This window comes from Kogia breviceps, chromosome 6, assembly GCF_026419965.1.
Source record: "Kogia breviceps isolate mKogBre1 chromosome 6, mKogBre1 haplotype 1, whole genome shotgun sequence".
NCBI lineage: Eukaryota > Metazoa > Chordata > Mammalia > Artiodactyla > Physeteridae > Kogia > Kogia breviceps.
Genome location: NC_081315.1, coordinates 105127855 through 105151945, shown reverse-complemented (window position 1 = coordinate 105151945; position 24091 = coordinate 105127855). Strand labels below are relative to the sequence as shown.

The 24091-nt window shown below is 40.6% G+C and overlaps 1 protein-coding gene across 2 annotated transcripts in view; it reads right to left on the bottom strand.

The window, feature by feature from the left end:
* The window catches only part of PROM1 (prominin 1), a 108025-nt gene that overhangs the window by 36245 nt on the left and 47689 nt on the right, over positions 1-24091 (bottom strand). For both annotated transcript variants that reach the window (XM_067036962.1, XM_067036961.1), the window contains exons 5-7: positions 10224-10344; positions 6506-6569; positions 5527-5616 (exon numbers count right to left, since the gene is read on the bottom strand). In XM_067036962.1, coding sequence (XP_066893063.1) covers positions 5527-5616; positions 6506-6569; positions 10224-10344 — 275 coding nt within the window. The remainder of the gene's footprint in view (positions 1-5526; positions 5617-6505; positions 6570-10223; positions 10345-24091) is intronic.

Here is a 24091-nt window from a genome sequence, read left to right as displayed (position 1 = left end):
TCCGGGCTCACAGAACAGATGTCAGGGCATCAGGCCACAACTGCATGTTGCTAGGAAAGTGTAAATGCCCTTAAAAACTGGTTTTCCCAATTTTCCCTGGCAACCACATAAAACTTGGTTCTAAAATCACACACACACACACACACACACACACACACACACACACACACACACACTTTCATGCTTTCGTGACATGGTCTCTTGCTGAAAGTATTATGAGGGCTCACCCCAGTTCTTCTTCTACCTTCCAGGATCAGACCAAAATTCAAGAGAAAAGACTGTTTGAAGCAGACTCCAAGATTTTCTATTCAGATAAGGTGATAGAATTGGGGATGAAGGGTCATACAGTCCAACCCTGGAAGCCTCCCCAGGTCTCAGAGTAAATCATCAAAACTAGCTTGGGGTGCCATCTTGGATGACATGGGCAATGCCACCTCCTAAGAGCAAACCTGCTAAGGCACAGCCTACAATCACAGATTCCCCTGGTAACAAGGAGATGACCGAACCGGCCTCCTAGTTTACAGATGAGTAAACTGAGGTCCAGAGAAGTGAAAGAGTTTGCCAAAGGTGCTATAGCAAGGCAGCAGAAAAACTACTATCTGAACAGTATTTGAGATAATAATAATAATAATAACAAAGGTTTTATCAAAGAGTCACTATGGACCTCAGTCTCTCATCTTTTCCACCTACCTCCCAGGAGTATCAGCAAAGCATGGAGCTAGTACCCAGCTCATATTAGAGGCTCAATAAATATCTGCCACAGGGAAACAAGAATCAAAGAACACAGCTGCAACTAGAAACACACAACAGAATGCAAAAGAGCATTGCAAAATATAACTCACATCACACACCTCACATTTTAATGTTCTGTGGTTTACCTCTCATTGCCTTTTCCACTTTGACTTCAAGATGAGTTATTTGAAGGCAAGAAACAAACAAACGACAGCAACAACAAAGAATGATGGATGATAAAATGCGTTGATGGCCCAGAAAGCATGTGTCCATTTAGGCACCATGTACAGACATTCTAGGTTATGGGTGCTACACTATCATGTCCCAAGAAGGACTCAGAAATAATAAATTTTTTTACTTCCCAAAGGCTTCAAAGCATTTTATAAAATGTCTACTGGGTTATAACTCTGGGGGGTCATTCCAAGCCTACCAAGATCACATATATTATGTATCTGGAGTCAGTGGAAAGATATTTTAGATTTTCAATTTAACTAATTAACATTTTACTAGTTAATAGAACATTTCCTTTATAGGTCCTAGCCTGCAGCTCAAATATGATTTGCACAAATCCATTTGCATATTTCTGCTTTATCCAAAGGCCACCAGACACATAAGGTTGCAAAGGATTTTTAGCAAAAAACTTGCCAAAGCAGTTTATTGAGTACATTTTAAGAAGCTCTAGCAACATCAGAGGCTAAAGTTTAACTTATTCAAGCTGGCTTTAAAAAAATAAAAACAGGGCTTCCCAGGTGGCGCAGTGGTTGAGAATCCGCCTGCCGATGCAAGGGACACGGGTTCGTGCCCTGGTCCGGGAAGATCCCACATGCCGCGGAGCGGCTGGGCCCGTAAGCCATGGCCGCTGAGCCTGCATTCCACAACGGTAGAGGCCACAACAGTGAGAGGCCCGCATACCGAAAAAAAAAATAATAATAAAAATAAAAACATATATATATATATATATATATATATATATAAAGACTTCAATAACACCGGAAGCACTGAAAAGAAAAGAAAAATCTGTTTTAATCGACTTTAAAAACTGCGCAAACCATGAGGCAAAAAGTAAAGGTACATGCCAACCATGTTACACCATTTTGCCCAGCATTTGTCTTCACATAATTTGGGAGCTGGATGGCATCTTGGCTGACCACTACTCCAATGCACTGACTTGAGAGGGATCTGGGGTGCAGAGATGCCTGGCATCATCCTGTGGTCACACCAGCTCTTGAACTCCAGATTCCCAACTGTTCTTTCAAAGTTACACTGTGCTGTGTTGCTGTGGATGGCCCAGAAGCACCCTACACCTTAACACTCCCAAATGTACCCCAATACCATCTGGAATGGTCCAGGCAGCATAGGCCTTATAATCAGACCAGGGTCTGGATCCCAACTCTGCCACTTCCCAGCTACCTCATCTGGGACAAGTTACATGAACTCTGAGCCTCACTATCTTGAGTTGGTAAAATGGAGGTAACCATACTCACCCCACAGAGCTGTTGTGAGCGCCTACTGACATGATGCAGGAAAAGTACCTGCTATATAGCATTGCCACAGGGCAGGACCTCAACACTCAACAGCTTTCTAAATTTTACTTCATGGCCGATCAATTCTACAAACACTTGCTTTGTTGGACTTGGCTGGCTGGCATCTCAGAAGCCATGTCAGCCCTCCCCTGTGGTGCAGCAGAGTTTGGGTAACGTGGGTTCCACCCTCAGCTTAAGGAGTGGGCCTTGACTGCCCCCAGTCAACCAATTTCCCCTGTGTAGCACTGGTTCAGAGCTGGCCATGGGACCTCAGATGATCCAACTGGAGGGGAAATCTGGTTGAGGAGGAGGACCAGTTTGCTGGTGTCAGCTCTCTCTCAACTGCAAGGGGAATTTGCATTAGAATGATGCAGACACTGTAGAGAACAGCTAGATGGAAAGAATCTCACCACTAGATCAAGCCTCACCTGAAGCTAGTTTCAGTTGCATGAGACAACAGTCAACTTAGCTGAAAACCAGATAGAGATTTGTCTGTATGAATCAGGTAAATGACACGATTACTCGAAAGATGTTTATAAGATAGTAAGAGAGATGACAGGAGAGATTTGATTGTAAAAGGTCAGAGGGTCAGCCCAAATGATGAGTAATCCATCAGTGAAGTACAAACACTTGAAGTTATAATGAGGGGACCCAGAGGATCATTAGCAAGAGGGATGCTGAGGGCAGTGGAGAGGGAAGGTTTTGCGTGGCTATTAGACATAAGTGATGAAGTCTCAAGGTGAAGCAATGAGGAGCCACCAAGGTGTCCACCTCTTCTCATAGTTCTGTCCCCGCCAATTAAGTGATATTTCCTGCTAAGACACAGGGCTGGGCGAAGTGGGGGTGAGGGGGAGAGAAGGCGGGCAGCTATGGAAGGAACCTTCTCTGGGGACAAAGTCTGGGCTTCATTATCATTCCTGTGGCAGAAATGCTCAAACAGCAAGTGACAAAGTAATCACTGAAGACTGTTCATTCAACTCTAGGACAACCTGGAGCTCCTAGTTTCTCATATAATCAGTTACCTGGACAAACCTGAACTATTTGAGGTGAAATCGGCGGTTCTTAACTGGGGTCTGTGCACAGACTCAAAGGAATTCGTGAACTTGGAAGAAAAAAAACCGAACCAAACCCACATCTTCATTTCTGCTAGCCTCCAGTTACACTTTAGCCTTTGATTCCCTTATGAAAGTAGACAGTGAATCTCTGTCAGTGCCTCTGTCACTGAAGAAATCAGAAATATTTTCAGTTAATATCTGGTGTTTGCTGATATCTGGCAGTATTGTGTCTGCTCATCACTACTTTGAAATTACGGTACTTATCAGACCCTCCACTATATACTATTAGTTAACGGGCTTAATAAACAAGCACATGGTGCTCCATTACAAATTCACTTTTTTAGTATTTTGATATTTCAACCTGACACCCTACTTATGTAGGGTGTCATTTTATGACTAACGCCATTTAATTTTCTTTTCTTTTTTTTTTTTTTTTTTTTGCGTTACGCGGGCCTCTCACTGTTGTGGTCTCTCCCGTTGCGGAGCACAGGCTCCAGACGCGCAGGCTCAGTGGCCATGGCTCACGGGCCCAGCCGCTCCGCGGCATGTGGGATCCTCCCAGACCGGGGCACAAACCCGCGTCCCATGCATCGGCAGGCGGACTCTCAATCACTGCGCCACCAGGGAAGCCCTTTAATTTTCAATAAAGGACAATAACACACGGTTTGGGGGCCATCTGTCGGCCGTGATGACAAAGAGTTCATTTTGTGTCGTAAATGGGGTTATTGGAGGAAAGAAATGTAACACTCAGTTGTAAGAAGATGTACTAATTAACAGGAATAAGAGGTTACACTCCTTGGACACTGAGCTCTTTATCTAAAACAATGCCCCTTTTTAGTCCATTGTGTTACCATTTTGTGCATTTTTTCTTTCACTCATTATTTTTTGTTTCCATAGTGGGCCATCTTTCAGTTTTTAAAGATTACCGTATTTCCCTGATTCAGTGGCTCCTTTTGCTATCTTTTTTACATTTTAACTTTAGTGAAATGAGCATGCAATCAACTTTGCATTTAATGTGGTACTTTCCTCTTCTCCCCAAAAAAGACATTAATTAATCCAACGGTCTATACAATATATGCTGCCTTAAAATCAAGGAGTATTATATTCTGATGAGTCACAAATAGCATAGTATATTGACTAGGAAATCAGAAGCTTTTAGTTCTCCTCCTCCATGTGTTGAAGGCTGGATAGGAAATTAATGGTTTAGGAAAATAGCTGCCACTGTGGATTGTGTACCGTATTAGTTATCTATTGCTGCAGGAGATACTATTCCAAAAGTCAGCAGCTTAAAACTACAAAGGTTTATTATCTCACACAGTATGTGAGGGTCAGAAATCTGGGATTGGCTTAGCTGAGTGGTTGAGCTCAGGATTTCTCCTGAGGTTGCAGTCAAGCTGGCAGCAGGGGCTATGTTCGTCTGAGGACTGACTGGGGCTGGACAATCAGCTTCCTTGGTCAATAACACGGTTGGCAGGAGGCCTCATTTCCTCACCACGAGGGGAAGGAAGGAAGGAAGGACCCCTCCCCAACCCATGTCCTTCCTTCAGAAATACGGCTAATGGAGAGAAACAAAATTAACCACTGGCTGAAGATTTATTTCAATTGAGTTTAAGTGTATTTGTTGTGAACTTCAGACAACTGTTGTACACTAACAATATCCCAGTAAGGACAAAAGCAAGAAAACTTATGTTTTTGTTTGTTTTCTTTTTTCTTCCACCTATTTTCCTTTATTCAGGTAGCACTGAACCTCTGCTGTGATTGACTATGATTCAACCATAGGGGTAAGACTCATTCTAAAGACAAGCCTTGCTGTTTTAAACTTCAGTCTTTGTCAAGGCTAAATACACATTCTAGGAACACAGTTTTCTAATATGTATGTTTGATGAAGAAGGTTCTGTGGCATTTCAGGCAGATGAAGCCTGTGCAGTACAGGGTCTGGGGAAGAATGACATCTTTGGGGACTTACATCAGAATGAACACTGAGATTCACGGCTAGAATGGAAAGCGGGGTGCTGGTGGAAGAGACTGGAAAGATAGGCAGGGGCCAGGTGTGGAAGGAAGGAAGGAAAGAAAGGGAGGGAGGGAGGAAGGAAAGAAGGACGGACTGTGGCTCTGCCCTAGCTGACCCTCAGAGAAAACGAGAAAAGGGCGAGGGAGCCTCGGAGGCTGAGCATTCCGGGTGGAGGCTGTCTTGGTCCTGCTGCCACAGTGCTTACCTTCTGCCATGGCCTTGATGTCATCCAGCACAGGGACCACTCTGGGTTTGAGCTGTTCGAAAATTCCGCCTCCCAGCAACAACTTAATATCTACATTCCAAGAAGCATAAGGCACAGTGAGGGTGGGGTCTCTTTCTTTATTCTCCTCTCACCTCTCAGTCTCTTCCCGATGCCGATTTCATTGCCTGGTTTAGTCTCTCCCGACGCGAAATCCCACTTTTCTCTCCACACCCCGTATGGCCGTGGACTCTCGTGCGGAGATTTCCTGGCACACTTCCAAGCCCTCACACCAGCTGCGCCCCCGTGAAAACGTAACCACCGCAGACTCAGTGTTTCTTTGTACTAGGAATAGGTTCACCTTATCACCTTGATGCACGGCTGCAGGTGTCCCTAACCTCTCCAGCTGGACCAGGGTTTCTGAACCTGGGCTCCATCGACGTCGGGGGCCGGATCCGTCTTTCCTGTGGGACCTGCCCTGTGCGTTGCAGGGGTTTTAGCCACATCCCTGGCCTCTGCCAATGGATGGGACCCAACCAGGACACTGAAAATGCCTCCAGATGTTGCCAGATGTCGTCTTGAGGGCAAAACAGCCCCTGGTTGCTAACCACTGAGCACGTGGGGACCAGCACCGCCCACCCCTCTAATTCCTGAAGCCACTGGCTTCTCCGGGGGGCCCATATCTGTCTTGAACAGCAGATCGGACAGAGACCCAATTCTTCTCTCGCGTGGGGAGTGAAGAACAGGTGTCTGTGCAGGAAAGCAGAAGCATTTTTATAATAAATGCTAGGCTTTAATGGCTGAGTAACAAACTACACGTTGTCAATAATGCTAGGGAATTACTGTTCTGTTTTCCCCCTCTGTTCACGCAGAAATTGCAGAAACAGCATACTACATTTCTTAGTCCATGTTTTATGGGAGATGGCCATAGCATCTTCTAGCCAAAACAAACACATTTGAGTCAACATTAAATTTTACTCACTGTCCAGATCTGAGAAGGCCCTTGCCTTTGTGGTGGTATACTGGTCCAGTACATAGTCAATTTGCTTAAAAAAAAAAAAAAAAAAAAAAATTACATGAAACCTCTCCTTCTGGAGGTTTCCCGAGCCACAACAGAAAGAGATTTAACACGTGAAAATTATCCTGAATCAGAGTGTTTTTTTAAAAGAAAGCAGGTTCTTAGAGATATTTCTATTTTTTGGATGCTCAGACTTCTTATTGGCTTAAGAAATATGATTTCTTATTTCTCATGATTCTGTGGATTGGCTATGCCGATCTCCTGGTTGGCGCTGGCTTGGCTGGGGACAAATGGATCCCTCTCTCTATGTGGTCTCTCCTCCCAAGCGGCCAGCCTGGCTGTTTTCACATAGTGGTCCCTCTAGCAACAGGACAAGAGTAGACACTGCAAGGCCTTCGGAAGCCTAAGGTCAAAACTAGCACAAGGTCACGTCTACTTCATTCGTTTGGTCAAAGCAGGTCACAGACACATCCAAGATTTGAGGGGATGGAAAACAGATCCACCTCTTGAAAGGAGGAACTGCAGAGAATTTGAGGCTGTGTGAAGTCTACCACCCTAGGATCATTTTACTTATCAGCTATTACTGACCTCTGCTGGGGCCACTCACCCTCTGCCTACAGTGTCTTTGTGGGTCTGCTTCCCCACACCCTCTGCAACACTGGGTGTTACCACTTTTAAATAAAATAACTATTGCCCATCTCCTTAGTGAAAATGTGCATTATTATTTAATTGTTCATTTCTCCAATTACTAGAGTAAAGTTAACTTGCAAATGGAACAACGGACAAAGGATTAATCTCCAAAACATACTAACAGCTCATGGAGCTCACTATCAAAAAAACAAACAACCCTATTAAAAAATGGGCAAAAGACCTAAATAGACATTTCACCAAAGAAGACATACAGATGGCCAAGAGACACATGAAAAGCTGCTCAACACCACTAATCATTAGAGAAATGCAAATCAGAACCACAATGAGGTATCACCTCACACTATCACAGTGGCCATCATCAAAAAGTCTACAAACAATAAATGCTGGAGAGGGTGTGGAGAAAAGGGAACCCTCCTGTGCTGTTGGTGGGAATGTAAATTGATACAGTCACTATGGAGAGCAGTATGGAGGTTCCTTAAGAAACTAAAAATAGAACTACCATACAACCCAGCAATCCCACTACTGGGCATATACCCTGAGAAAACCATAATTCAAAAAGAGTCACACACCACAATGTTCATTGCAGCACTATTTACAGTAGTCAGGACATGGAAGCAACCTAAGTGTCCACTGAGAGATGAATGGATAAAGAAGATGTGGCACATATATACAATGGAACATTACTCAGCCGTAAAAAGAAATGAAATCGAGTTATTTGTAGTGAGGTGGATGGACCTAGAGTCTGTCATACAGAGTGAAGTAAATCAGAAAGAGAAAAACAAATACTGTATGCTAACACATATATATGGAATCTAAAAAAAAAAAAAAAAGGTACTGAGGAACCTAATGGCAGAGCAGGAATAAGGACATAGACACAGCAAATGGACTTGAGGACACGGTGGGGAGGGGAAGCTGGGGCAAAGTGAGAGTAGTATCGACATATATGCACTACCGAATGTAAAATAGTTACCTAGTAGGAAGCAGCTGCATAGCACAGGGAGATCAGCTTGGTGCTTTGCGACCACGTAGAGGGGTGGAATGGGGAGGGTGGGAAGAAGGCTCAAGAGGGAGGAGATATGGGGATATATGTATGCATATGGCTGATTCACTTTGTTGTACAACAGAAACTAACACAGCATTGTGAAGCAATTATACTCCAATAAAGATGTATTAAAAAAATTTATTATGTTTGGGACCAGTTGTATTTCCTCTGTAAATCAATTATTGACATTCTCTGCCCAATTTTTTAATAGATTTGTTAGAGCTCTTTCATATATTTTGAACTAGATAAGTTTCCCCCAAAGCCATAACACTTTAGTCTCTTTCCTAGATTATGAAAGCAATCCCAAAGTTCACCAGCCATGATTGCTATGTGTTTAACTTTGGCAACTTTTTAGGAAACAGATTTTACTTTGGCATCTTTAGAATGATAGGTAAAAAATATGAATTTTTACTCACAAACTGGGGAAATGAAGCATTTCCCTCTCTGCACAGGCTATAGAGCTGAATAAAGTTAGCTTCTATAATCTCAATATTAAAAATTCCTGCACTCCTTGCATTTTTAGTTCCAACCACATATTAAAAAACTAGTACCATATTTAATGTGTTGGCATTTTTTTAGAATATATTAAGCCTGTAGGAACACATCCCTGTGTAAGGAAGCCCTTGGATTCTGGCAGGCTCTTATTAGTGAATCTAATAAGATAGCATCCTTCTCTCTGCATGTTGGTACCCATTAGCTCAGCATCATATGTCTGATGGTTTCTGCTGAGTAGTTTTTATTTATTTATTTAATTTTTGGCGGAGTTGGGCCTTCGTTGCTGCATGTGGGCTTCCTCTAGTTGCAGCGAGCAGGGGCTACTCTTTGTTGGGGTACCCAGGCTTCTCATTGCAGTGGCCTCTCTTGTTGCAGAGCACGGGCTCTAGGCCTGTGGGCTTCAGTAGCTGTGACTCACGGGCTCTAGAGGGCAGGCTCATAAGTTGTGGCTCACGGGCCTAGTTGCTCCGTGGCATGTGGGATCTTCCTGGACCAGGGCTCGAACCTGTGCCCCCTGCATTGGCAGGCAGATTCTTAACCACTGCGCCACCAGGGAAGCCCTCTGCTGAGAGGTTTTTAGAAAAGATGTTCTGAATAGGCAAAGCATAAATGTGCTTCTGGGATACAGAAAAAAGGTACCCTCAGGTCACCCTGTCCCCAGAGACAACTTCCGTGCGTGTTGTGTGTGTCTCTCCTTCCCAAGGAATTTTACACATCTATACAGATATTAACAAATAACTGTGTATAAAACAGAAAGGTTTCATTACCAGAGTAAATTCAAGCAAACGATGGGGAGTTAATGATATCGTGAAAAAGAAAGGACAGTGGCACCAAAGATTTTTTCTTTTTAAACAAAAGTCATGGGGCTTCTCTGGTGGCACAGTGCTTAAGAATCCTCCTGTCAATGCAGGGGACACGGGTTCGGGCCCTGGTCCGGGAAGATCCCACATGCCGCGGAGCAACTAAGCCCACGCGCCACAACTACTGAACCTGCGCTCTAGAGCCCGCAAGCCACAACTACTGAAGCCCGCATGCCTAGAGCCCATGCTCCGCAACAAGAGAAGCCACTGCAATGAGAAAGCCCGCGCACCGAAACGAAAAGTAGTCCCCGCTTGCTACAACTACAGAAAGCCTGCACGCAGGAACGAAGACCAACAGGGCCAAAGATAAATAAATAAAATTGAAAAAGTCATGAGACCTTTAACATGGTTAAGCACTTTTATAATAAGTAATATAATTATATGTTATACCTTACTAAAAGAAACAAAGTAAAATGAAATAAAATAAAAGCACTAATTCTGAAATTATGCTTTGTATTCTTTTGAAAATCACTTGCTAGGCCTTTATTCCTTTATCTTTAAAATTAAAAGACAACACCTGTCTACAATGATTATAGGGTTTCCAGAAGGTCCAAATAAGATTCTAAATATATACAGGAACTCCCAAAGGCCTCAAACACAAAGCATCATGGGATATACAGATTGTGGTCCTTACCCCTGGAGTTGCATTCAGGAGGGTTCTCAAGTCGTTGAAATTACTTTCTGATAATTTCCGAGTCTTTTCAATGTGAGTCCTTATGTGTTGGTTCGCCAGAAAACCATAGATGAAACCAATGCTGGAAAAGGAAAGGAGAGCATTTACTGTGGGAGCCGTGGTCGTGTGGCCAGGTGCAGAGCAGCCCACAGCCGGGAGGAGGCGGAAGGTCTTCCTGTGCAGAGAACCCCTGCTCCCCAAGCCCAGCCCCTCCACTGCTACAGGCTTCCTGCCTCTATCCCATAATCCACCCACCACCAAATGTGGGCCACAGAACAAGACTCAGTCCTCTCAGGGAAGACACATATCCATTCAAGACACGTTGCTCTGTTAAATATGAGTCTTATAAATAGAACAATATTCAAGAAATAGAAGTTACAAAGGTTATAAGACAGGGTGTGGAATACAGTCTCGCTTCTGTACAGATGCAAATGTAGGTATACACTCTCTGTGCAGGGCGTGCACATACACACACACACACACACACACACACACACACACACACACACACTACATGCATACCTCTGCTCCCCTCAAGAAGACTGTCAGGAAAAATACTAAAATGATAAGAATGGTTTGGGCTTTCTAATGTTTTTCATTAATCTAACTGTCTTTGTTAGCTACTTCATTGTCCAGGTTGAAAAGAAACGTGAATTACTTTAGCATTAAAATACTATATAAGCTGCAAGCCACAGAGTATACACCGTCTCCTTCCACTTTATGTGAAGTAAAAAATCAAACAAAATGATGGTGCTAAAAGTCAGTGGTTATATTTGGGGGAGGGGTGGGTAATGGTGTAGTTAGTGTGTTCACTTCATAGAAATTCGCACATATGTGCTTATGATAGGAACACTTTTCTCCATATAAAATGCACTTCAATAAAGAAGTGTTTTCAAAAACACTACATGAGGACTTCCCTGGTGGTGCACTGGTTAAGAATCTGCCTGCCAATGCAGGGAACACAGGTTCTAGCCCTGGTCCGGGAAGATCTCACATGCTGCGGAGCAACTAAGCCCGTGCGCCACAACTACTGAGCCTGTGCTCTAGAGCCCGCGAGCCACAACTTCTGAGTCCACGCGCCTAGAGCCTGTGCTCCACAACAAGTGAAGCCACTGCAATGAGAAGCCCACACACCTGCAATGAAGAGTAGCCCCCGCTCGCCACAACTAGAGAAAGCCTGTGTGCAGCAACGAAGACCCAAAGCAGCCAAAAATAAATGAATAAATAAATAAAAACACCATGAGAGGCATCTTACATGAAAAGCTACTCTACATGAAAATAAAAACCATATTTTTCGAGCCATCTGAAATGTCTATGTTTAATCATTTTAAGAGCTCTTAATGCCTACTAATTACTAACAATCCCCTGACAAATTAATCTGACCAACTGGTTTGTTTTTCTGTTAAGGCCTTTAAACATTAAAATGTTACATTTAAGATTGCTAATCACCAAGGCCCTGTTGGATTTAGCCACTAGATGGCAGCAAGAAGTTACATAAACTCATAACACACCCTACAGAAGTTACCTCCAGAAGTTAACAAAATTTTTAGTTTGTCATAACTTGTTTGTAACCAACCAATGGAAGGTGTAACTAGGTTTCTAGAAGAAAGTTTTGCAAATAATACGCAAACTTTGGGGGGAAAATTCTGATGCAGAATATGAATACTTCTGCCTCTTCACCAAAAGCAACATCTTAAGCATGATGCATTCATATATTTACAGGTATGATGGCCAACTGTCCATTTTTGCACCAAAAGTCCCACATTCCCAGGAAACCTCTCAGTCTTGGGTAACTGGGGAGTCATTTGCCCCACTTCTGTCATGAGTCATTCCAAGGAGCACTGCTGGTCTGGTTACCAAAGGGGAAGGGGGCGGGGATAAATTAGAAGGCTGGGATTTACAAATACACACTACTATATATAAAATAGACAACCAACAAGGGGCTACTGTATAGCACAGGGAACTATACTCAATATTTTGTAATAACCTATAAGGGAAAAGAATCTGAAAAATAATATATATATATATCACTGTGCCATACACCTGAAACTAGCATGATAATGTAAATCAACTATACTTCAATAAAAGAATAAAAAAAATTTTAAAGATAGAGAAATAAACCTATTTTCCCATAGCAATATTACATAGGTGCATTGCCTTTCCAAACTAATCCCCCAAAGTCTGTAACACAATGTTGAACAACATTTCTTATGGTTAACAAGGTGCAGTGGGGACTTCCCTGGTGGCGCAGAGATTAAGAATCCACCTGCCAATGCAGGGGACACGGGTTCAAGCCCTGGTCCGGGAAGATCCCACATGCCACAGAGCAACTAAGCCCATGCGCCACAACTACTGAGACTGTGCTCTAGAGCCCTCGAGCCACAACTACTGAGCCTACGTGAGATAACTACTGAAGCCCGCGCACCTAGAGCCCGTGCTCCGCAACAAGAGAAGCCACCACAATGAGAAGCTGGCGCAATGCAACGAAGAGTAGCCCCCACTCGCCGCAAGTAGAGAAAGCCCGCGCACAGCAACGAAGACCCAACACAGCCAAAAATGAATAATAAATAAATTTTTAAAAAAACAAGGTGCAGTGGAATATGCAATAAAGGAGGAACATGAGACTTGGGTTCTGGTCCCACAACTGCCACTAACTCATATTGTGTGAGCTTGAGAATGTCCCTTCCCTCTGTGAGGTTCCGTTGGCATCAAAAACTAGAAATTAGATTAGATCAGTGCTTCGCAGACTGCAAAGGAGAGGGGTACTGGATGTCCACAAGGTGTCTTCGATTTTTTTTTAAGTTTGGGTTCATGTTGATGATAATTTTAAAAGATCTAATTAACAATATCTGACATTTGAAAGGACCACCTTAGAATCCATTTTTGTCGGTCTTAAGTCTGCATTGGTATTTATGAGGCTGGCATTACACCAGAGCAATAATAGTTATTAAATTATTCACTCATGCAAAATAAGGCCAAACAACCCCAAATAATGACTTTGGAGTAGTGTCAACAGAAGGAAAAAAAAAAGCTGAGTCATAGTAATGTACCTGGAGCTTTATTTACCATGCCAATTTTCAATCATTCTACACCATGACAAGTCAGGATCACCACCTGAATATACCTGCCCACCAGAGGAATTCACACTGGGGGCCCTTGCTCTCTCCCCATCATGTCCAAATTATTTGTCATTCGTCATGCTCCAGACCCATTTTTGTCATATAAGTCAAAGTGAACTTGGGAAACAAACAGCAAGTCCAAGTCCACGTGTCTTTCCCTGATCCCCCTGGATAGGAGAAGGACGTCTTGCCTTGAACTCCCAGAGGTCTCACGCTGAAGTTCTGATGGGTTCTTCTCACTTCATACTCTATTTTGCCTTTATTTCCACCTATGTTTAACTTCCCTAAAAGAGGGGAAACTGCTTCTTTGTCAACCTTGGGTAATGCAGGGTCTCATGTCCATGGTGGGTGCTCAGTGAAGGCGGATTTAAGGACTGGGCTTTGTTTCATCTGATCCATTTAGAAGATTAGCCATATGTTCAGAATGTCCAAGTCAGAAACTATCTTTGTTCCTTTATTGAATAAATGCTGTTACTCCAAAAATCATCAATCACTAAACACAGCATTGCAATACAATGCTGAATTTCAATACACCGTATTGAAAAGGACACATTTCTGTTACTCAGTTATAGATCTAATTAAAATGAAAGCATTAATCATTTTTAAAAAACTGTACTAAACAGAATTCTGGGATAGAATTTAGCAACTTTCAAAGCTGACTTTCACACTCATAACTCACTATAAATTTTATATTTAAATTAAAGACAGCAAATTCAAATGCCTACACAGGCAGGCAGAAAGCATGAAGGGCAAAGTGCCTGGTATGGACCTGTGGGATCTGGAGATAAAGATGGGGGTGGGGCAGATGCTCTGTGGCTCCAGTAAGTACTACCATGATGGAAGAAGACCAGATCTTCCAATTATTCACAAAAATCTGGGAATCTGGATTCATATGTAAAAATCTCCCATTTCAAAAATTTTTTTCCCATTTTTAAATATTAGCAACAAATCAAAGAAAAAAATTTTAAATACTACACAAACCAATTGATGGGTCTCCATTTGTAATCCCAAATTTAAAAACCTTAAACACAAATAGAGAATTTAAAAGCTATTCTTTTTGTTGTTGTTGATTCCTTATTATTCAATGTTCCTTTAAGCATGCACACAAAAAAATCACATGAAATTAATGTTTTGCTTTGTTTTTTTAAACACCAATCAACTATTAGGATATGATGATAAGGAGGGAAATTCACCTCACACAAAAAGGGAATAAAATTTCAATCAAATGATAGTCAAATGACTATCAATTCTCTGGCATTGACACAAAAGGCTTTAAGCTATCGAAAATTTTATGTAGTACAACAAAATCTCTTGAAATTTTTAGAAGATAGGAATTTATTTTTATGACATATTAGCACTATAACTTGTGTATTTTATATGGACAGACCGATTTTCTCTACTTAAAAGTAAATACTTAAAAGTTTTTAGAGTATGGCTAAACATTTAGAATTTGTAGCAGTTTTTTCTACCAATTTCTACTGACAATGAAATTAGCCAATAAGAGCCAAATAAATGCTCTGTCTGTAACTGATCTCTTACTTTTTAAAGATAATTTTTCAATTTTGATTTCAATTTTATATAACTAATTCTCTCATTAAGCAAGTCTCATGATTTCCAAGGCATGCTAGCTCAACTGCTTTTCTGGAAGCTTGTGGTCTCCACGCCAGGAATTGACATCACACTGTAACAAAAAAAAAAAAAAAAAAAAAAAAAAAAAAACTTTGAAAATAGCCATCTTCCTGAAAAGGACTGGAATTCAGTTTCACCACAGTAATTGGCAAAAGCTGACTTACCCGCACTGGGAAACTTAGAAATAACCTCTATTCTGGAGAAATAAAGGCACAGCTGTTCCTTTTTGTTGTTGCTTATAACCTTTTTGAAATTCTGAAAAATGCAGTGATGACAAATGCAAAGGAAAGGAGAGAAAAGTTGGCTTTTTCTGGAGTAAGACACATCTGCTTAAACAGTCCACATTGAGACGTGGAAATGTAATCTGCTGATGGTCAAACAGACTTACGTAAACATACGTCAACGTCTACGGAATTCAAACACTCTGCAGCTGCCTTTGGAAAAGCTCAAATGGAAAAAGAATATGACCACATATATTCCACATATACTAGGGGATCTTTCTCATTAACACCTATGCCTTTCTCAATTAAAAAGATTTCAAAAATTTTAATGGGATGGATGAAAAATCAAGACTAATTTAAAAACCAACTTCTTTTTTAATTGTAACAGTATTCAGCCACAAAAAGGAACTGAGCCTGATAAAAGGCAAAAAGACTGCTCTGGGCTTCTGAAAGAATTTTTTGAAAATCATATACAAAGATTATTTATCACTAGTATCCAATCTCTGCTGAAGTCGATGGAAGCAGAGGCTAATACCTCGTTTTCTTTCTCTTTCCGCCTTCTAATTTTGTGGACATTCTTTCCCCTCTTATTTTATTCTAATCTTCTGATTTTGTGGACATAAGTTTCTTCTCCTTTTTATCTAATCATAATATGGAAATTTCTGTTTTCTCCTGGTCTTTAATTTTCTTGGCTAGTTTTGATTACGTGCAAACAATTACTCAACTCATGCTGTTGAAGATACTTGCAAACCAGTAAGTGTTCTAAAATGATGACATCAAAATAGCTATTTAAATTTGAAAAAAAATTCAAAGCAAAGAAGTTTAAACTTCTAGTCTGAATTTAAAGTAAACAAAACAATCTCAAATACTACTCTTTAGACCTATTTATAATCCTTATATAAATTCAATGTGTTATGTGAAATAAATTAGTTTAAATTTGTCACTTAGCCTCAAATAGTTGATCAACTTTGGTTTAACTGTACTGAAATTTAAAATTGTTATATTAATTAATAAGTTTTACTCGGGTGGGGAAAATATCCTAACTGATTGTGTAGGAGGATAGAATCACAGATTATTTTTTTTAAGACTTTTCTAAACTTAAATATACTCAGGAGAAAAAAACTTACCTAAATGTGTTTGATGGGTCTGAGTTCTCAAGAAAAAAAAGATATATTTAGCATTCATTTTATATAAAATGAAAGCCAAGTTTACTTCTGACATTGTAGCTTTAATGTTTATATATCTTTGTATTTAAAACCTCATATAAATAATTCAATCAGTTCAGGGTGAACTATAAAGTGTATATTGCATAATTATATGTAATGCAAATAAAAGTGCAATTTAAAAATTGAAACCCAATACAGGACATATGTTCCATTAAAAAAACTGAAAGCCCATTATTACATACGTGAACATTTATTTGGGTAAATGAGCACATGCAATAAAGAATTTTCCTGAAGTTACATCATATGTATTTATATCAAGTGAAAATTCTTAACTTGTTAAATAAGTAATCTCGCTAACAAGAAGCCCTAAGGGCAAGTATTTTCAAAAGGCACTTTGTCACCTGAGCCTCATCTTTGATGTCTAGGGTATACAAAAAGGAAGACACATGGCTGTCCAAGTCTTTGGATGAATGAAGGATGTAAGTTTCAGGCTTAAAGGAAATGCACAAGGGTCTGACTGGTCTTTGGGCTATAACCAACATTCTTCTGGTAGCTGGGGGGAGATAACTACTCCCACAGCTGTAGGGTCTGTACATTCCTGAAAATCCTTCAAACACAAAACAGAGAGACAGGGGAAATCTGTAATTACCACTGCCCCAATCCGAAACTGCCTTTCAGAATTCAATGTGAAGAAGCAATTAGATTCAAATTATGGACAGAGAGAACAGGAACACAGAGGGAAACAGGAGAGAGAGAGACAGAGAAACCCACACCCCATCTTGCAGATGAAACACACCCACAAAAACTACCTGGTGGTTAAACAAGGGTGCATGAAATTAGCTAACTCATTCACTTGGATCCTGTTTATAAGTATATTGTTAAGGTCTATTTTTTTTTCTTTTTTAACATCTTTATTGGAGTATAATTGCTTTACAATGGTGTGTTAGTTTCTGCTATATAACAAAGTGAATCAGCTATACATATATCCCCATATCTCCTCCCTCTTGCGTCTCCCTCCCATTCTCCCTATCCCATCCCTCTAGGTGGTCACAAACCACCGAGCTGATCTTCCTGTGCTATTCGGCTGCTTCCCACTAGCTATCTACTTTACATTTGGTAGTGTATATATGTCAATACCACTCTCTCACTTCGTCCCAGCTTACCCTTCCCCCTCTCTGTGTTCTGAAGTCCATTCTCTACATCTGTGTTAAGGTCTATGATTTCACTATTTTCAGCAGAAGGATATCTGTTCAAAAAAACTGACTGCTTTGGAATCAGTGGCAGTGCACTGGCTTTTGCTTTTTGTGGGGATTTTTTGGTTTTCCAAATTTAATTTTTAGTGCACTTAATTCAGTAAGTAATACCTGAGTGTGGTAGATAATTCAAAAGTAACAAGAAGTCTGGTTGCAGTAAGAGCGAGTTCGCTTCCCTCCCCTTCACAGCCACCAATTTCCTTCCCAGAGGCAACTCGCCTGGCCAGGGTCTCGGCAATCCTTTCAACATGGTCTCTATGCAAACATAACAAAATGTTCACATCCCCCTCCTTTTTTGTTTTTAATCACTGGTGTTGTGTTCTACTCGTGGTCTACAAACTGCTTTTCTCACCTGGGGACTGTTTCGTGTCAGCAAGTCTAGAACTGGCCAGTGCTCTCCAATGGGTATATGGCAATATACCAATATTCCACTGAATGGTCCCCCAAAGCATACATCTCACCATGCTTCTACTGATGGCCACACTTCAAGAACTTTTCTTCTTGGGTTAGCAGCCCAAACTTCAAAACTAAATTGTTCTGTTTAATTTTATTTAATTTCTGTTTGATTCTGTTTTCTGCTTAAATTCCCCAATATCAGTTATTCAGCAAAATTTGCAAGATCTTACTCATGGCTACTGAGCAAATGCGGTGCTCGGAGACACATCAAGGAGGATGTGACTGACACTCCTCGTTGTCTCTGGGTCTCCTTGAAGCCTAGCATTACTCACGTCATAGGCACTTTATTTCTGGATATGACACACTGATTGAATGGATGAGGGAGTGTGAAAAGATGACCAAGTATCACAACCAGGGGGCCGGTATTGTGAAGCACAATCCTCAGATGAGGAATCTGATTTCACAACTAAACTTCTTTGTCTTAAAAGCAGTGTACATCTAATCTCCCAGTCCACTGGAAAACTTATGGCAGCAGCAGGGGCTGCAGAAGAAACATCCTAAATCATGAAGTGTGCTCCAGACTTCAAGAGAGGGTTCCATATTATTTCCAAAAGGAAGTACACATTTAGAACCAGAAATATGCAAATGCTATAACTGGGGAATATATCACTAAAGTATAGGTTTCTGCCTCCAGATCACCCTGCAGAAACACTGAGGAAATGTTTAATGAAAATGGTACACTATAGGAGCTGGATTTCTAGATTTATTTATGTATTATTTATAATAATTATTATTTATTTTTAACTCAATAATAGAGTCTCTTTTTTTTGGCCATGCCACAAGGCACGTGGGATCTCAGTTCCCCGACCAGGGATTGAACCCATGGCCCCTGAAGTGGAAGCGTGAAGCCATAACCACTGGGCCACCGGGGAAGTCCCAATAGAGTTTTTATGCTACGTTTTAAAAGTCACAATTTTGAAGATAATTCTCTAAAGAATCTGTGAATGCAACAACAAAGGGTAATTACCACCTTCAATGGAGAGAAAGGTATAATAAACTGATTTCTTTCTCACAAGAAATTCCAGCTTAATTGCAAACTCAAGAAAACTGGGTATATAGATAATGTTGTGGAGACTGGTTCAAGATGGCAGAATAGAAGGACGTGTGCTCACTCTCGAGAGCACCAGAATCATAACTGACTGCTGAACGATCAGACAGGAAGACACTGGAACTCACCAAAAGAGAACCCCACATCTAAAGACAAAGGAGAAGCCACAATGAGACGGTTGGAGGGACACAATCACAATAAAATCAAATCCCAAAACTGCTGGGTGGGTGACTCACAAACTGGAAAACAATTATACCACAGAAGTCCACCTACTGGAGTGAAGGTTCTGAGCCCCACGTCAGGCTTCCCAACGTGTGGGTCTGGCAACAGGCGGAGAAATTACCAGAGAATCAGACTTTGAAGGCTAGCGGGATTTGATTGCAGGACTTCAACAGGTCTGGGGGACAAGAGACCCCACTCTTGGAGGGCACACACAAAGTAGTGTGCACATGAGGACCCAGAGGGAAGGAGCAGCAACCCCATAGGAGACTGAACCAGACCTACCTGCTAGTGTTGGAGGGTCTCCTGCAGTGGCTGGGGGCAGCCGTGGCTCACTACAGGGACAAGGGCACTGGCAGCAGAGGTTCTGAGAAGTTCTCCTTGGTATGAGCCCCCCCGGAGTCCGCCACTAGCCCCACCAAAGAGCCTGTAGGCGGCAGTGCCGGGTCACCTCAGGCCAAACAACCAACAAGGAGGGAACTCATCCCCATCCATCAGCAGACAAGCAAATTAAAGTTTTACTGAGCTCTGCCCACCAGAGCAACACCCAGCTCTACCCACCACCAGTCCCTCCCATCAGGAAACTTGTACAAGCCTCTTAGGTAGCCTCATCCACCAGAGGGAAGAGAGCAGAAGCAAAAAGAACTAAAATTCTGCAGCCTGTGGAACAAAAAACACATTCACAGAAAGATACACAAAATTAAAAGGCAGAGGGCTATGTACCAGATGTAGATGATGAACAGGATAAAACCCCAGAAAAGCAGCTAAATGAGGTGGAGATAGGCAACCTTACAGAAAAACAATTCATAATAATGATAGTGAAGATGAGCCAGGACCTCGGAAAAAGAATGGAGGCAAAGATAGAGAAGATGCAATAAATATTTAACAAAGACCTAGAAGAATTAAAGAATAAACACCTAGAAGAATTAAAGAACAAACAAACAGAGATGAACAATACAATAACTGAAGTGAAAAATACGCTAGAAGGAATCAATAGCAGAATAACTGAGGCAGAAGAATGGTTAAGTGACCTGGAAGACAGAATGGTGGAAATCACTGCCACAGAACAGAATAAAGAAAAAAGAATGATAAGAAATGAAGACAGCCTAAGAGACCTTTGGGACTACATTAAATGCACCAACATTCGCATTATAAGGGTCCCAGAAGGAAAAGAGAGAGAGAAAGGACCTGAAAAATATTTGAAGAGATTATAGTCGAAAATTTCTCTAATATGGGAAAGGAAAAATAATCAAGTCCAGGAGGCACAGAGAGAGTCCCACACAGGATAGATCCAAGGAGAAACACACCAAGACACATATTAATTAAACTCTCAAAAACTAAATTCAAAGAAAAAATATTAAAAGTAGCAAGGGAAAAGCAACAAACAAGATACAACAGAATCCCGATAAGGTAACAGCTGATCTTTCAGCAGAAACTCTGCAAGCCAGAAGGGAGTAGCAGAACATATTTAAAGCAATGAAAGGGAAAAACCTACAACCAAGATTACTCTACTTAGGAAGGATCTCATTCAGATTCAATGGAGAAATTAAAACCTTTACAGATAAGCAAAAGCTAAGAGAATTCAACACCACCAAACCAGCTCTACAACAAATGCTAAAGGAATTTCTCTAAGTGGGAAACACAAGAGAAGAAAAGGACCTACAAAAACAAACCCAAAACAATTTAGAAAATGGTCATAGGAACATACATATGGATAAGTACCTTAAATGTAAATGGATTAAATGCTCCAACCAAAAGACAGGACTGGCTGAACAGATATGAAAACAAAACCTGTATATAGGCTGTCTACAAGAGACCCACTTTAAACCTAGGGACACATACAGACTGAAAGTAAGGGGATGGAAAAACATATTCCATGCAAATGGAAATCAGAAGAAAGCTGGAGTAGCAATTCTCATATCAGACAAAATAGACTTTAAAATAAAGACTACTACAAGAGACAAAGGACACAGTCCATAATGATCAAGGGATCAATCCAAGAAGAACATATAACAATTTTAAATATATATGCACCCAACACAGAAGCACCTCCATACATAAGGCAAACACTAACAGCTATAAAAGAGGAAATCGACAGTAACACAATAATAGTGGGGGACTTTAACACCTCACTTACACCAGTGGACAGATCATCCAGACAGAAAACTAATAAGGAAACACAAGCTTTAAATGACACAACAGACCAGATAGATTTAATTGATATTTATAAGACATTCCATCCAAAAACAGCAGGTTACACTTTCTTCTCAAATGTACATGGAACATTCTTCAGGAAAGATCACCTCTTGGGTCACAAATCAAGCCTCAGTACATTTAAGAAAACTGAAATCATATTAAGCATATTTTCTGACCACAATGCTATGAGATTAGAAATCAATTACAAGGGATTTCCCTGGTGGCTCAGTGATTGAGAATTCACCTGCCAATGCAGGGGACACAGGTTCAACGCCTGGTCCAAGAAGATACCACATGCAGTGGAGCAACTAAGCTGAGCAACTACTGAGCCTGCGCTCTAGAGCCCACAAGCCACAACTACTGAGCCTAGGCACCACAACTACTGAAGCCCGCGCACCTAGAGCCTGTGCTCTGCAACAAGAGAAGCAACCGCAATGAGAAGCCTGTGCACCACAATGAAGAGTAGCCCCCACTCGCTGCAACTAGAGAAAGCCCACGCACAGCAACAAAGACCCAATGCAGCCTAAAAAAATAAATAAATAAACTTTAAAAAAAAAGAAATCAATTACAGGGAAAAAAACACAAAACATAAACACATGGAGGTTAAACAATATACTACTAAATAACGAAGAGATCACTGAAGAAATCAAAGAGAAAATTAAAAAATATCTAGAGACAAATGACAACAAAAACACGACAATCCAATGGGATGCAGCAAAAGCAGTTCTAAGAGGGAAGTTTATAGCAATACAATCCTACCTCAAGAAGCAAGAAAAGTCTCAAATAAACAATCTAACCTTACACCTAAAGGAACTAGAGAAAGAAGAACAAACAAAACCCAAAGTTAGTAGAAGGAAAGAAATCATACAGATGAGAGCAGAAACAAATGTAATAGAAACAAAGAAAACAATAGCAAAGATCAATAAAACTAAAAGGTGGTTCTTTGAGAAGATAAACAAAATCGATAAACCTTTAGCCAGACTCAAGAAAAAGAGGGAGAGGACTCAAATCAATAAAATTAGAAATGAAAAAGGAAAAGTTAAAATGGACAGTGCAGAAATACAAAGCATCCTAAGAGACTACTATAAGCAGCTCTATGCCAATAAAATGGACAACCTGGAAGAAATGGACAAATTCTTAGAAAAGTATAACCTTCCAAGAGTGAACCAGGAAGAAACAGAAACATGAACAGACCAATCACAAGTAATGAAATTGAAACTGTGATTAAAAATCTTCCAACAAACAAAAGTCCAGGACCAGACGGCTTCACAGGTGAATTCTATCAAACATTTAGAGAAGAGCTAACACCCATCCTTCTCAAACTCTTCCAAAAATTGCAGAGGGAGGAATACTCCCAAACTCATTCTACAGGGCCACCATCACCCTGATACCAAAACCAGATGAAGATACTACAAAAAAAGAAAATTACAGATCAATATCACTGATGAATATATATGCAAAAATCCTCAACAAAATACTAGCAAACAGAATCCAACAACACATTAAGAGGATCATACACCATGATCAAGTGGGATTTATCCCAGGGATGCAAGGATTCTTTAACATATGCAAATCAATCAATGTATACATCATATTAACAAACTGAATAAAACCATGAGATCATCTCAATAGATGCAGAAAAAGCTTTTAACAAAATTCAACACCCATTTATAATAAAAACTCTCCAGAAAGTGGGCATAGAGGGAACCTACCTCAACATAATAAAGGCCATATATGACAAACCCACAGCAAACATCATTCTCAATTATGAAAAACTGAAAGCATTTCTTCTAAAGTAAGGAACAAAACAAGGATGTCCACTCCGCCACTGTTATTCAACATAGTTCTGGAAGTCCTAGCCATGGCCATCAGAGAAGAAAAAGAAATAAAAGGAATCCAAATTAGAAAAGAAGTAAAACTGCACTGTTTGCAGATGATATGATACTATACATAGAGAATCCTAAAGATGCCACCCGAAAACTACTAGAGCTAATCAATGAATTTGGTAAAGTAGCAGGATACAAAATTAATGCACAGAAATCTCTTGCATTCCTATACAATAACAACAAAAGATCAGAAAGAGAAATTAAGGAAACAATCCCATTCGCCATTGCAACAAAAAGAATAAAATACCTAGGAATAAACCTACCTAAGGAGGTAAAAGACCTGTACTCAGAAAACTATAAGACACTGATGAAAGAAATCAAAGACGACACAAACAGATGGAGAGATATACCATGTTCTTGGATTGGAAGAATCAATATTGTGAAAATGACTATTCTACCCAAGGAAATCTACAGATTCAATGCAATCCCTATCAAATTATCAATGGTTTTTTTTTTTTTTTTACAGAACTAGGCAAAAAATCTTAAAATTTGTATGGAAACACAAAAGATCCAAATAGCCAAAGCAATCTTGAGGGCAAAAAAGGGAGCTGGAGGAATCAGACTCCCTGACTTCAGACTATACTACAAAGCTACAGTAATCAAGACAATATGGTACTGGCACAAAAATAGAAACAC